We start from the raw sequence: 13,803 nt of genomic DNA, 5'->3' as shown, positions 1-13,803 counted from the left end.
CTTACTGGATCGAGGTTGTGCAGGTCTTGCTTTTAGCCTTCAGTCTCCTGAGATTGTGCAGTGAATGGGAAGCTTTTCAGACAATCTTGAAACCATCTGGAAGCTTGACATCAATGATGTGAAGGATCATGGCAATGAAGATGCAGAACATAATGCGGTAATGGCGCAGTCTTGCTTGACGCCCATTTTGACCTCAAAGTGTTTGCTTTGGGATCCGTATCAGAGGGGTAGCCGTGTTAGTCTGGATCTGTAACAGTAACGAAGGGTTCTGTGGCACCTTATAGACTAACAGAAAAGTTTTGAGCATGAGCTTTCGTGAGCAAAGACTCACTTCATCAGATGCTGGTCATGGAAATTTCCCTGTATCAACCAAGCCACAGTTAGAATGAAGAGCCACTAAAATGCAGGCAGCACTTGCAGAGTGCTTACATACCTTTTCCACTACTTTTGCACTGGTTTAAGTAGTGCTGAAGGTTTGCACAGACTCTCTGCACCTTGACCAATTTCACTATCATCTCTAGGAAGAGCACTGTCAGGGAACACTTCAAATTATTCCAGTTCAGTGGGCCCCCAATAGGATTTTTAACCTGTTTCTTCCATGTTACAGTGTATTTGGAATTTTTATATACTTTATTGAAATGCTCCTCTTGATTTAGGCATGGTAATGAAATGTTTGCCTTGTTTTAAATTCTATACATAGTTTAAAAATAAAAATATATACAAACCAAGTCTTGTAGGCTTAACAAAATTATTATTATTACAAGGCCACATATGCTGCACAATTAAATGCTCAAAAATCAGCCTATACTGTTCAATTATGTTATTGTACCTTAAAAGACCAGCTTCAAGGGCTGTATAATTATTTCTGCCAACCTATAAATTTTTGAGTAACAACAAAATTATTGTGATTTTTCTTAGTAAATAATTCATACATTATAAAACATGTACATAACAAGGCCCATGAATCACTAAGCATACACTGATCATATCTAATGGCATTTCTTCTTATAAAAACAATTGCAGTAGATTTATATATTTGAGTTAGCTAAAACACATTGACTTTATAGCATATATTAACTTTATCCAAAAAAAAAAACCCTTAGAGTTCCTTAGGAAGTGGTTTTAAATATGCATTTTAAAACTGAAAGAATTCCTTGATCAGACTACTTGTGTAAAGAACTGCTTTGCATGAGGTATTAATCCTAATAGAATCAAACTTATTAACAAAGTAATAAATTGGTTTTATAATGAATTAATACAATGCTCATCCACTCTGCTTAAAATGAATTGTTTTTAAAATAACTGTTAGCTATACATAGTCTACCTTACCAAAAAATAGTAACTAATAATGATTCCAAACTGACTGGGGTATTTAAAATACAGACAATCCCATCATTTTAAAATCTTAATAGCTTCATTACAGGTTTTAAATGCTCAGTAGATACACATTTGTGGTCCATACACCAACTTCCTCAAACTTTGCTTATATGCATGGTTTATAATTTGAACATACACAAGAGCTACGGATTTTAGCAAACTCAGCAGACATTTAATAGTATTTCCTATAGAAAGACATCACATCTTGTAAAATATACCACCGTGCATTTATTAGTACATTTTGAAGTGCAGTAATCCCTCAAGACACGCCATTCAAAATGTGTGTATCTCACATTTATGCAAGATGGGATGCGTGGGGGTGTGGGTGTCAGTGTTGTGGTGGGGAGAAAGACCCCACAGCCTCATGGCTGGAAGCCAGCTGGGCAGCACCCGGCCAGCAGAGGCAGCTGCAGGGTCCCTGGCTGGGGGGCATGGAGACCCACATCCAGAAGAGCCATCCATGGGGTCCCCAGCCAGGGGGCAGGGAGATCCTGCAGCTGGGCTCCCAGCCCAGCCCCCAGAGACAGCCCCCAATGAGGCTGCCACTTGGTTCCCCTCTCCTCTGCTTGCAGGACCCAGGAAACCGACCAGCCGTGAGCCGGTCAGTTTCCCATGTTCTGCAAGAAGTGGGGAGACGAGAATCAAGCGGCAGCCTGGTTCCTGTCTCCCTCCCGCTTGCAGGACCCAGGAAACAGACCAGCTCATGGCTGGTCAGCTTCCTGGTCCTGCCAGTGCAGAGGAGCTGGGACCTAGCCTGTCACTTGGTTGCCAGCTCACCACCACTTGCAGGATGAGGAAGCTGACCAGCCATGAGCTAGTCTGTTTCCAGGGTCCTGCAAGCGGCAGGGACACTGGAACCAGGCTGCCCCCTGGTTCCCATCTCCCCTCAACTTCCACAAAAATTTGAGTTATGCAGGTATTGCTGGAATGCAACCCCCACGTAACTCGAGGGTTTACTGTATTAGCATAAACAATTAAGACTAAATAACACTTGTCTAAGAAGCAGTGTACATTTTGTAATGCATTATCCTAAGCTTTCTAACCTGTATTTCTTCCAAATACTAATTCATCAAGGTCAGTAATTTACAAAGAAGATCCTAATCATGAATGAAAATTAGCGAAGTTGTATTATGCATATGTTACAGGCTTTATTGAAATTATTTTATTCCTAAATTAAGATGTAATTACTAGCTACAGCAAAGTGGACTTTGGAAGCTATCATGTGGATTTAAACAGAATGATAATGCCCAGAAGGTGTGTACAACTGATAAGAATTTCCATACAAATATGTTCTGAGAAATACTAAGTGTAAATCCAAAGTTCTATTATATTATGTATTAGTTGCCAGCAAAATCACAGAGGAAGATTAAGACATATTACAGTAAACAGTTTACCATGAATGGCTAAGTAAAATAATGTAGGAACCCAAGGATGATGAAACCAAATTATTTCAAGACATAAGTCCGCATAGGAAATCTAAGCAAGCTTGGGAACACACTATAGCTGCATGAGGATTGTGTCATATTTGGTCTTTTAAATAGCTTGTTCTTTTTCATATTAAGATCCAGCATAGCCCTGACAACTGAGCAAGTCACTGGCTGGAACTACGGAATACTGATTTCTAATTGTGGCTTTGCTACTAACCCTCTGTGGACTTGTCATCATTAGTTTTATTTATTTATTTATATTTTATCTTCAAGTTCATTGTTTCATATAGGTTAAGGTCAGAAGGGACCATTAGATCATTTAATCTGACCTTCTGTATTGCCACAGGCTGTTAAATTTCACCCACTTACCATTGTATTGAGTCCCATAACTCATGTGTGTCTAAAGCAGAACTTACATTAAGCTAAAGCTTATCTTCCAGAAAGGCCTTCTTGTAGTGGTTTGAGAACATCAAGAGATGAAGAATCCACCTCTTCCCTCAGTTGTTTGATCCAGTAATTAAAAATGTATGCCTTATTTCCCATTTAAAATTTTCTAGCTAAATCCAAATAAAATAAAAGGCAATCCCTAGAGTAAACCAGAAATGACTATAGCCTGGAAATACTGTTTTGGACTGTCCTGGAGAAGCTTCACGAACATGTTAACTAAACTGTCTCAATATAACAAATTAATTTAGAGGTATAAAAAAAAAACTCTTTGCGACTTTGGGGAAAGTGACACCCCATGTATTATCAATCTTCCCCTCTCTAAAATGGGGATATTTACCCACTTAATAGGGGTGTTGTAAAGGTTAGCTAGTTATGGTATGGAAAGTGAGTGCTAAGCATTTATTATGAACATGTATATTTTTATAGATAATCATCTATTGCAGCTGATTGTTTTTAATTTGGCTGTCTTTGTACCTACCAAATCAGTTATGATCAGTTTTATGTTACTGAAAGGTTTAAGATTAACTGTCCATGTCATGATGCAGCAGCACTTATTTGTCCTCAGTATACAAAAGGTGAACTTCAGCTTCCAGGTGCCTTAAACTCTTGTGAAGGGAATGGCCATAACAGAGCCAGAAACTGTTCTTGTAAGAAGGTTGCCTTTCCCAAGTTAGTGAAATGTATGCTATTCATGTCTAATTATTTTTGCTAGTGTTACTGTGGGTCTGTTCACACTAATGAAATTTGCACTACGTTAATGTAGCTGCATTAGTGCAAACCCACCATGGGACAGTGCAAAGTGGAGCTTACTTCAGTATACAGTCACATTAAGCACCAGCTTTCAGTTCCAGTTTGCACCTCTACATTAGAGATTTCCACTTTTTTATTCTACTTCAGTACACTCCTGTAAGTTTCCTTACCACAGGCAGAGCCTTTTTTGACTGTTTAAAAAAGATCCTCCTTACATTTAATGGATTGTACAGCCTGTTGCTACAGTTTGTTTCTGCTCATCCATTTCATCAGTTTACGGTACCTTTTTAGGAACTTGTTAAGTGACATTGCCCACCGGGCAATTCATTTAATTAATTCTGTGTCAGTTCCCCTCTCTATAAAATGGGGAATAGTACATCCCTACCTCAGAAGAGTGTTGTGAGGATAAGATATATTAATAATCAAGGTACTAATATATTATGGTAATGAGGTCAGATAAGTACTTAGATGTTTAATCACTTTTGCTAGAAAGATTTCTATCTACTTTTGTTACAGTTAACACCCAAGATTATTGTACTGAAAGATAGAAAATGTTTGTTTACTTTGTGATTAACAGTGTTCTAAATATAGTCTGTTCCCGTGTTCTTGTATAGTAAGTATGCGATGACTCCTACGCCCATTGAAGTCAGTAAGAGTTGGATTAAGCCTTTACTTTTGCCTGTAGCTGGTGTGAATTTTTCTATTACAGCAATAAGGGAAGAACAAAATATTTTCAAGAAAGTAGAAAATGTTATTAATTATCCACGAATTTAGCAGGGAGACTTAGGAGCGAAAGCAATATATGAACCTACTGTTAACTTGCTTTGTTTTAAAAAAATATGGTTTTCAAGATGATGTCTCTTGACAGGCTACAGCTTACAAATAGCATTACATCCAGCAGTAAAAGGAGCTTCCATGAGATACAGAAACTGATCTTTTTATAGTTAGATTCAAAGTTTGCTTTAGTGGATATTTAGCCATTAAGTTCCCATTAAAACAAATACACAAAACATCTAAGATTTAGCAATTTGCATTAGTAAACAGTACTCCAAGGAATACAATTTCTGTTAATACCACCTCTCATTGATGGGAAATCTCTTGCAAAACAAATTTGTCAAACGCACAAAAAGGTCTAAAAGTGAAATATAGTAATTAAGACTTGTGCTTTATTGATTGTGTGGCTTAAGTAATTTTTCATTACTAACATAAGATTTAATAAGTATAAGTAGTTAAAGATTCTGACTTGGCACTAGTCATTAGCATGTAATTGAACTAGTAAAAAAGATCAGTTAAACCTATGTTGATTACCACCTTATCTTTGAAAGGCAATTAAGGACCTCAATCATTGCAACAAGATTTGATTGTGCAGCCTTTATTGGACATTGATCTTTCAGCAAAGTGCAGTTACATTTTCCATTAATTTACAGTAACACAGTTTAACTCTGATACCCTAGACTGTTGACCCAGGTAAGATGTAATGCTAAGCACTCATTTAGGTTAAGATGTCCCCCGTAGTCATTACTGTTTAAAAGGCAAGTGCTGAAAAAAGTAGCTACCTGATCCATTGGGTTTAGAGTAAGGTTTCAGTTATCTGCATTAGTTGTTAAGTGAGGTGAAACAAAGCTTCTTGCCTTCTTATGTCATCTCTCTCATTTAAACTTCATCCTTGTATACAGTGAAGAGATAATTAAAGCAAGTGTTACAAGCCGGATTGTGCTGTGTTTCAAATGAGAACAGAGCACATCAAGTCAGCAGCAAGTTTTGTATTTTAATCATCTGTGATAAAGTACTGAGATATAAACAAACATAAGTATGTGTGTACATATAATTTAGTAGATACAAAAGTGAACCTGACAATTAAAATAAACACATAAAATCAAAACAAAAATAATTAATTAAATATGAAGTCAAACTCCAAATAGGTCCACTTAAAAACGTGAATTTGCTTTGCCAAAGCTGGAAAAGGCCTCACTCCAAACTAGTGCTGTATGTCTTTCTAACAGCCAGTTGCAATCTTCTAATTCCTCCAAACTGCAAACTCACTCTTATTAAGAGGGTCAGCTGTAATCCTCACCATATCTTCTACACTGAGTCCCATTAGAGCACCCTTGGTGGTACCGGCAGATGCCCAAGATCACCCTCTAAGAAGAAAGACCTCAGCCATACTCCCCACATTAGGCTGATTAGATTTTATGTCCCCTGCCCTCAAACCAATTCACAGCCTTTTGAAGTCAACAGGTAGTATTTACTTCAATGAGCCCCACCACATCAATATTGCTCTTCTCATGCATATGAACCCAATCAACTTCAGACAGGTGAATTTTAGCAACAGTACAGCTTGGATATTCTTTGGAATAGGCCAGTCTACATCCTTTCTTTATGCCCTATCCAATATCAGGAGATGCCACAAAACTTCACACTACCATGAAAGAGATTGCACTGATCTACTCTATATTAAGTGAAAAGGGTTTGGAGGACTTAGAGCCATCTTAGACCTCAACTGCATAAAGAGACTGATAAGGAAGACAAAATTTTGAGTGGAGACTCTACATTCTACTTTCACTAGAAGTCAGTGACCTGCAAATAAGCTTATCCACATTCCCATCATTCTCTACCTTGAGCAATTTCATGAGTTCACTTATCCTCACTGTCAATAAATCTTCCAGCCTGCTATTCTCAAAATATTCCCCAAAATATTCCTAGAGTCTAGGAATTCACCTATACCTACTTTTAGATCACACTCATCAAAAACTTCTCCCTAAAATGTAACTTGCTTTATGGCTTATGAATTAATTATACTGATTACTTCAGAAATCCCAGTTGTTACTTTGAGCGTTAACAGATTCTTGCCTCAAAATCCGCCCAGTATTATCAAAATCACTATGTAGTTCTATGCAAGAAGGCAAGGCAGTGAATATATTAAAGGCAAGCTAGATCTAGGAGCTACAAGGTCCCTTAAAAAAAAAACAGCCCAAAGGTTTTACCCCATGCTTCAAGCACATGGATTTGCAATAGCCTTACAATATAACTCCTTGGCCCCCCTCTCAGATGATTATCTATTTAGGAGCTGACCTAGATGCAAGAACCAGAGTTTTTGTTGATGGGGACTAGAAAAGTAGCTAAAAATTGATTCTTTTCCCAATGATGGAAGGGTTTGATAAGATTCAGATTCTGAGATATCATATAATTCAATATTATCCATCCATCCTTACCTTCTGTTCCTACGATTTCTAGGCTCTCATATAGATCATTTCATGTGCAGGACTGCACAAGAGAGCTCTGAAAGTTCTTCTTAGGGTCTGGAACCATACCCAAAGTCATCTTTATGGTCAGAAGCCTTTCCAGGTGGGGAGCAGTCTTGGAACACAGCTTGTCCCGCAATAGTGTTTCCCTTTTCAACTCAGACCAAGGCTAAAGAATAAATTTTGGTCAGGGACTGATGAAAAAGATAGATTTAAACTTTTTCTTTGCATAAAGGATTTCTTTATTTTTGAGGTTCTTTTCATTGTTGATTAAAGCCAATTATTTTTAATGGTGACACCATGCCTTAATAAACATACAAAATATTGGTGTAAGTGAAAGCACTACTCTTTACAAATAGCATATTTTCTACTACACACTCCAACAGGTCTTAACCAAGTCTTAATGAATCCAATGAATGATATTATATTTGAACTTTGCCCTCAGCCATCTTCCAGTTCATCCTTCACCATGATCAACTCCACAAGAGCAAGAGGTCTATTGATTTTCATGTAATACAAGAAAATATTACATTTGCTTAATTGTTACACAGTGAGAGCATTGAAAAAGAAATCAAGTCTCTATTTAATGCTGCTAGCAGCACAGAATTGCAGAGATCAATAGGGTAGTTTGTCAAAGATGTTCTCTAAGGAGAGTTGCCCATCACTGTATGGACAAGGAGTCACGTTGCCTGTATTTATTGAAAAACAGGTGAGCAAAGTCAGCACTACACATTATCAGAAATCAAAAAAGCTGCAGTGAATGGAGGTGCAACTCCAATGAAAAGCTGTATTTATAGTCTGGTAATTAAAAACCATTTTATCAGCCTCACATTGAGACCAAACCTTTACAGCAAAGTATTGACAAGATCAGTAGTAATGAATGAGCAGTATTTGACTTCAGACTTATGAGCTGTAGTTATTTAACTTTTGCCCATTACAGAGAAAATCAGTTCTAGCTATTCTAGCAAAATGCTAATAGTGAGTTTTATTATTAATGAAGCTTAAAGTAACAGTCCCTCTCCTTCTGTGAAAGCTATTTATTCCACTTGTGTCAAGAATATTCTTCAGTACTAATTACACTGGAATAAGTCTTCTTGACTAAAGTTTTATCTAGTATTGCTTTTAGACAAGCAGACACACTTCCACATAAATCACAGAAAAGCATCAGTTAATTATACTGGTCATATTAGCAACTTTATCCTAAAAAGTATCTTGTATGCTGCTGTGTGCTACTGTGCTATTCCTTTACCTCAGCAAGAGTGAGCTCTGCTGATGATCAGACTGTTTCAGTCCCCAGCCTTCCTCACCTGCAAACTCAAAAGCTCTCCCAGACTCAACATCTTCCATTGTTCTAGTTAGCACCTAAGAAAGGTAACACTACAAAGTTTTGTGTCAACCATAAAAGACTCAATGCTGTGTTCCAGATCTTTATTCTATGCCCAGAATTGATGTTTGATACTCTGAGCAAACCTAGATGTCTTAGCACACACAATCTCATAAAAGGATATTGGTGTATTTCTTTTTAGACAAAAATGCACAGAAAAAAACTGCTTTGAATACTAATGTGGAACAGTATGAATTCAAAGTGGCTGGAGCTGCTTTTCACAGGCCTGTCAATCATGCGCTAATTGCTTTACAAAATTTTACAAGTGCACATGTCAAGGATACATCAATGTATAGCAACTCTTGGGTCTGACCACAATAAATACCGTTGATGGTATTAAAAACCATCAGACCTGTAAAGCAGTCTGGGCCAGTAAAATGCATCTTTTATATTGCTTTAGATGTGAGAGATGCCACCAACTGTTGTAAAAGAAAACACAGAATTGTGAAGTATTCAAAGAAAGAAAAAAGTGGAACCAGTTTTCAAATGTTTTCTTTTAAAATGTATAGATGTGCATGTCCAGTTGACATACTACATATTCTGCTAATGTGGATTTTAATTGATGAGGTGCAAGTTAAAAGAGCATTTCAATACAACTATGTAATAGAAGGATGCCATTAGAGATTCCTTTAAACTCTGATTAGCTGCTAGGACAATTTATATACTGTTTAACACCTAGGCACAGAGTCTAAAACTCTATCATTTACAATTATGCGTAACGGTTTTGGAGAATACAGTGCTTGCTTTCAAGTTACACTACAAACATAACTTCCTATCCCATATATATAAAAAAACAGATTTTAAAAAATAACCAGAAAATTCTTCTCAGCAATAAAGCATTTCAATCACTGTCTTTAGAGCAAATGCTTCTGTGGACAGTAGAAAAGTCACTTCATTTTCCAAAGCTGCTAATATCTTCATTGACTCCAATATTCACTTCATTCATTCACTCTGCCAAAATAGGAACATCTATATAACTGAAAAAAGGACAGTGACATCTTTTGAAGACAACACAACATAAAAAAGAAACACACTGAAAACAAAGGTTTGCTTTTAAGTTGTTTATGTTTTACAGTATCAGGAATATATAAATATACACAGCTGTAAAAACCCAGCTTGAATGCACAATTTCAGTACATGGCACCTTCATCTTCTTTGTTCAGAAAATAAATAGTAACTGGGCCACAACTTGTGTGAACAGTCTCTGTGACACTGACAAGAAACCAGGAGCCAATTCCATATAATAAAGTTGGGATGCCTATAAAAGAGAAGAACTTGTTACATACAACCATTACAAACCAAGAACATTAAAACTAACAAAAATATTTAAAAATAATGGCTATGAAGAAAAATATTATGATAAAGGGCTCACTGTGTAAGCAACTGTACTAAGACATTACCTGAACTGAAGAGCTTAGAACCATAGATCCCAAACTTTTTGGGAGTCAAGAAACTTCGAAGTTTGGCACGTACTTCAAAGCACCTGCGGCTACACGGCCTGTCAGCACTTTGAAGTTAGCAGCTTCAAAGTTCCCACAGTGGCTATTATGCTAATGAGGTGCTGCATATGCATCGCAGCACCTCATTAGCACCCCCCAACCTGCCTGCTTAGCATGCAAACTTTGAAGAAGGGAGCTAGTGTACATGCACCTAAGGTATTTGTGGGAGAAGTGGCTAAAGAAGTGGTTGGCATTGTTGGTAATAAAGATGCCCGGAAGGTATTTGAGAGAAAGACAATTATTATTGTCCACCATTTGTATTTCAGTGATATGTATGATACAAAGTGGGGGATAAGTAGTAAGGAGCCATGCTCAGAAGAGTCTTAAAATGTAAAAACAAAAAGCTGGTATTTAATTCAGTGAAAAAGAGGGAGTCCACAGATGGACTCAGACCATTCAAAGAGGTACTTAATGCATGTGACAAATTTTAAGCAGACCAACTTACTTCAGTGGATTATTCTATGCTTAAAAGTCAGGCATGTGTTTTAGTGCCTTACTGAACTGAGCCTTCAAAAACGGCAGAAAATAAGATTTTCTGGTGCTCCACTCAGACTCTCTTAGCAGCCGTGATCTGAAAGGTCATGTGGTGAATTACTTGGGTGTCAGAAAGGCCAGAGAAGTGGAGGCTGTCATAGTCAAAACAGGACATGAAGAAGGCCTGAATAGGAGTTTTGACAGTGCAGAGAGAGTTTATCCTAGACAGAGAACAATCTTAGTGCTATTACAGAGGAAGCGGCAGCAAGATTTGGACAGGAGAGTCATGTATTAGGGCAGTGACACGACAGAATCAAAGATAACACCCAGAGAGCACTGTTTATACAAATTAGGTAAAATTTGCAAAACAATTATTGTACCATAAATCAAACAGTTTATTGATAACAACCAAAGCCAAACCCAATAAAATGTATTAATATGAAAGATTACACTCCTCATGCAAGCAATCCTTAAATATTAAATATTTATTATCCACACACTATTTTTAAAAATTACAGTTTAATTGATAAATGTTCCATTTTTAAAACATGTTTTGGGAACAGATTATTTCTTCATGTAAACCACTGATGTTATACCAATACTTTATTATTATTGTTATTATTATTATTGAACAATTAGCCTGATGGTGTGCTGAGACCACTGTCTATCATGCTGACCGATATTGTCTCATTATTTTGGGGTGTCCTGGAGAGAGTTGTACTGTATCCAACTATTGTCTCATCTTCCACTTGAAGCTGTTTGAAGCAGGGACTTTTAATTCAGTGTTAGTACAAAGGCAAGTATAATGCGGCCCTGGTCCATGACTGGGACTGCTGGGCACTACGGTGATACAAATAAAAAAATGTATATTGCAGTAGTGTCTAAAGACCACTACCAGGCTGGGCCCAATTGTGCTATGCAAACAAGTAATAAATGACAAAGTCAATATTTATTTACAAGAGTCAAATTCTGCTCTCTATTACATCTGTGTAATCATGTTGACATTCAGTAAAGCCAATGGCAGTAGCAGTAGTTCACCTGAGGGCAGATTATGGCCCACAATAATACTTCAAATAATTTGTGAAAACATAGGTACATTTTCAGATGACATGGTATTTTACTTCAGATGATCGTGTTCAATAATTTATTTTATGATAAACTAATTTGTTTTATAGTCCCTGAAACATCACACACACACGTGCATGCACAAAACCAAAAGTTAGGAAAATACTCCCACTCTCATGATATGCCCTACTGTTCAGTGTGACAGTGGTACCCAAACATTTAATTATAGTGTAATACAAGTTATATTCTAGTCACTACATCTTATTACAAAGAAACATTAAAGCTGCTGAAGTGCATCAAATAGAATTTTTAAAATAATTAAAACAGAATAGGGTGCAAATATTTTTCTAGATAGTCTGATGGTGTCAGTCAGTAGGAAGTGTACCTAAGAAGGAGAATGAATGAGCAACTGGGTATTTTAAGCACTAATGCAGGGATCAGCAACCCTTCTGAGGTGGGGTGTCAAAATTTGAACTTTTGACCTCTACGGTCAGAGCCTCCCATACTTTTTAAAGTCACTAATAGTCCTGCTTACAACAGCTTCATTAATAAATAAATTAAGACGCAGAACATTACCATTTAGGTGGGGGTTGGTCGCATTAGCTGGTCTTTCCTTAATCCACAGGCAGCCTGGCTTTGAGCAAGCTCCCAGCTGCAGGGGAGAGGATGGGCAGGACTGAGTTCCCGGCTGGTGTGCTGATAAAAATAGGCTAGAGCCCCGTGTTGGGGGGTTGCTGAGCCCTGCACTAGTGTAAGCAGTATTAAAAATTGTGAAACTAAGCGATAGAAGTTCAGCTAATATTCTTGTAACAGACACATTTCACGTCAAAACCCCCACATTTATCCTGATCAACAATTTACCCACACTGCAAAGGACCAAGGGAGAGGTGACCTGAGGAGGGTAAAACTCAGTGCAGTACCAGGATCTTGATCTTAGCCAGGAGCCAGTGCTGCACTGACACAAACCTGGAGGCCTGATTCAGTATTAACCCCACCCCACAGTAGCGTTAATGAACCTGAGCTTTCCAACAAGCGCTTCGGACCAGGCCATCCAAGCACAGTGACCGCATGGAGATACACATCTCAGAGAGCTGAAAGAGACCTTGGGAGGCCATTGAGTTCAGTCCCCTGCCCTCTTGGTAGGACCAAACACCCCCCCCGCTTTTTTTTAAAATGTTAAATCTATTTGCCCCAGCTCCCTAAATGACCCCCTCAAGGGGGCTGAGCTCAGAACCCTGCGTTTCGCAGGCCACTGCTCAAACCACGGAGCTGGGGGTGCGCGAGGGCCAGGGGCTCCCACGGGCGAGCGCTGCCCCGACAGAGCGTCGGGGAGGGGGGGCGGCAGTGACTAAGCGCGGACGGAGGGGGAGTCTGGCAGAGGCCGGGGAGCTCGGGCCCGGGCCAGGAGGCTGGGGCAGGCTCTGGCGAGGGGCCGAAGCGGGCCGGGCGGGGGGCAAGCCGGGCAGGCTCACCCGCGTTGACGAGCTTGAGGGCGGTGAAGGCGGCGTTCTGCAGCGCCAGGTCGCGGCGCGGGCCCCGCGAGCAGTGGTACTTGATGAAGGGGAAGCAGCCCGTGCGCAGGACGTGGTAGTTGGCGCCGTCCACCTGCCAGTTGAAGTGCGAGAGGCCGAACTGGTCGTTGCGCACGGCGCTGTACTTCACGCAGTACGAGGTCCAGTGGGGCAGGCCCCGCTGCCGCAGGTGCTGGCTCAGCACCTCGGAGGCCTTGGGCTTGGAGCCGCCCCCGGCGGGCGCTAGGAGGAGCCTCAGGGCTGCCTCGTGCAGCTGCCGCAGGAGCAGCATGGCGCGCGCGCGCGCGCGGGCACCCGCCGCCTCAGCGCAAGCCCGCGCGGCTGGCTCCCGAGACTCGCAGCCCCTCCTCCGCCATGCGCGCTCCCTGACCGACCACCCCCACCCCCCCCCGCGCGCACACTATAGCTGTGGCCAGCCGCTGTCGCTCCCGGAGTTGTTGGGTGTGGGCGCGCGCGGGCACCCGCCGCCTCAGCGCAAGCCCGCGCGGCTGGCTCCCGAGATTCGCAGCCCCTCCTCCGCCATGCGCGCTCCCTGACGCGCGCGCGCGCTCACACCCAACAACTCCGTGAGCGACAGCTGTTGGCCACAGCCATAAGGTGTGTGCG

At 40.1% G+C, this 13,803-nt stretch overlaps 1 protein-coding gene across 1 annotated transcript; it reads right to left on the bottom strand.

Annotated features, from left to right (window-relative positions):
- Nucleotides 1-7,473: 7,473 nt before the first annotated feature.
- On the bottom strand, nt 7,474-13,551 carry C12H15orf61 (chromosome 12 C15orf61 homolog). Its single transcript, XM_075006816.1, has 2 exons — nt 13,138-13,551; nt 7,474-9,885 (listed from the first exon to the last, which is right to left on the bottom strand). Exons 1-2 carry the CDS (start codon nt 13,466-13,468, stop codon nt 9,758-9,760), a joined length of 459 nt encoding a protein of 152 aa, XP_074862917.1. The 5' UTR covers nt 13,469-13,551; the 3' UTR covers nt 7,474-9,757.
- Between the last annotated feature and the right edge of the window lie 252 nt (nt 13,552-13,803).

This window comes from Carettochelys insculpta, chromosome 12 (genome assembly GCF_033958435.1).
Source record: "Carettochelys insculpta isolate YL-2023 chromosome 12, ASM3395843v1, whole genome shotgun sequence".
NCBI lineage: Eukaryota > Metazoa > Chordata > Testudines > Carettochelyidae > Carettochelys > Carettochelys insculpta.
This window is presented reverse-complemented; position numbering and strand designations above follow the sequence as displayed.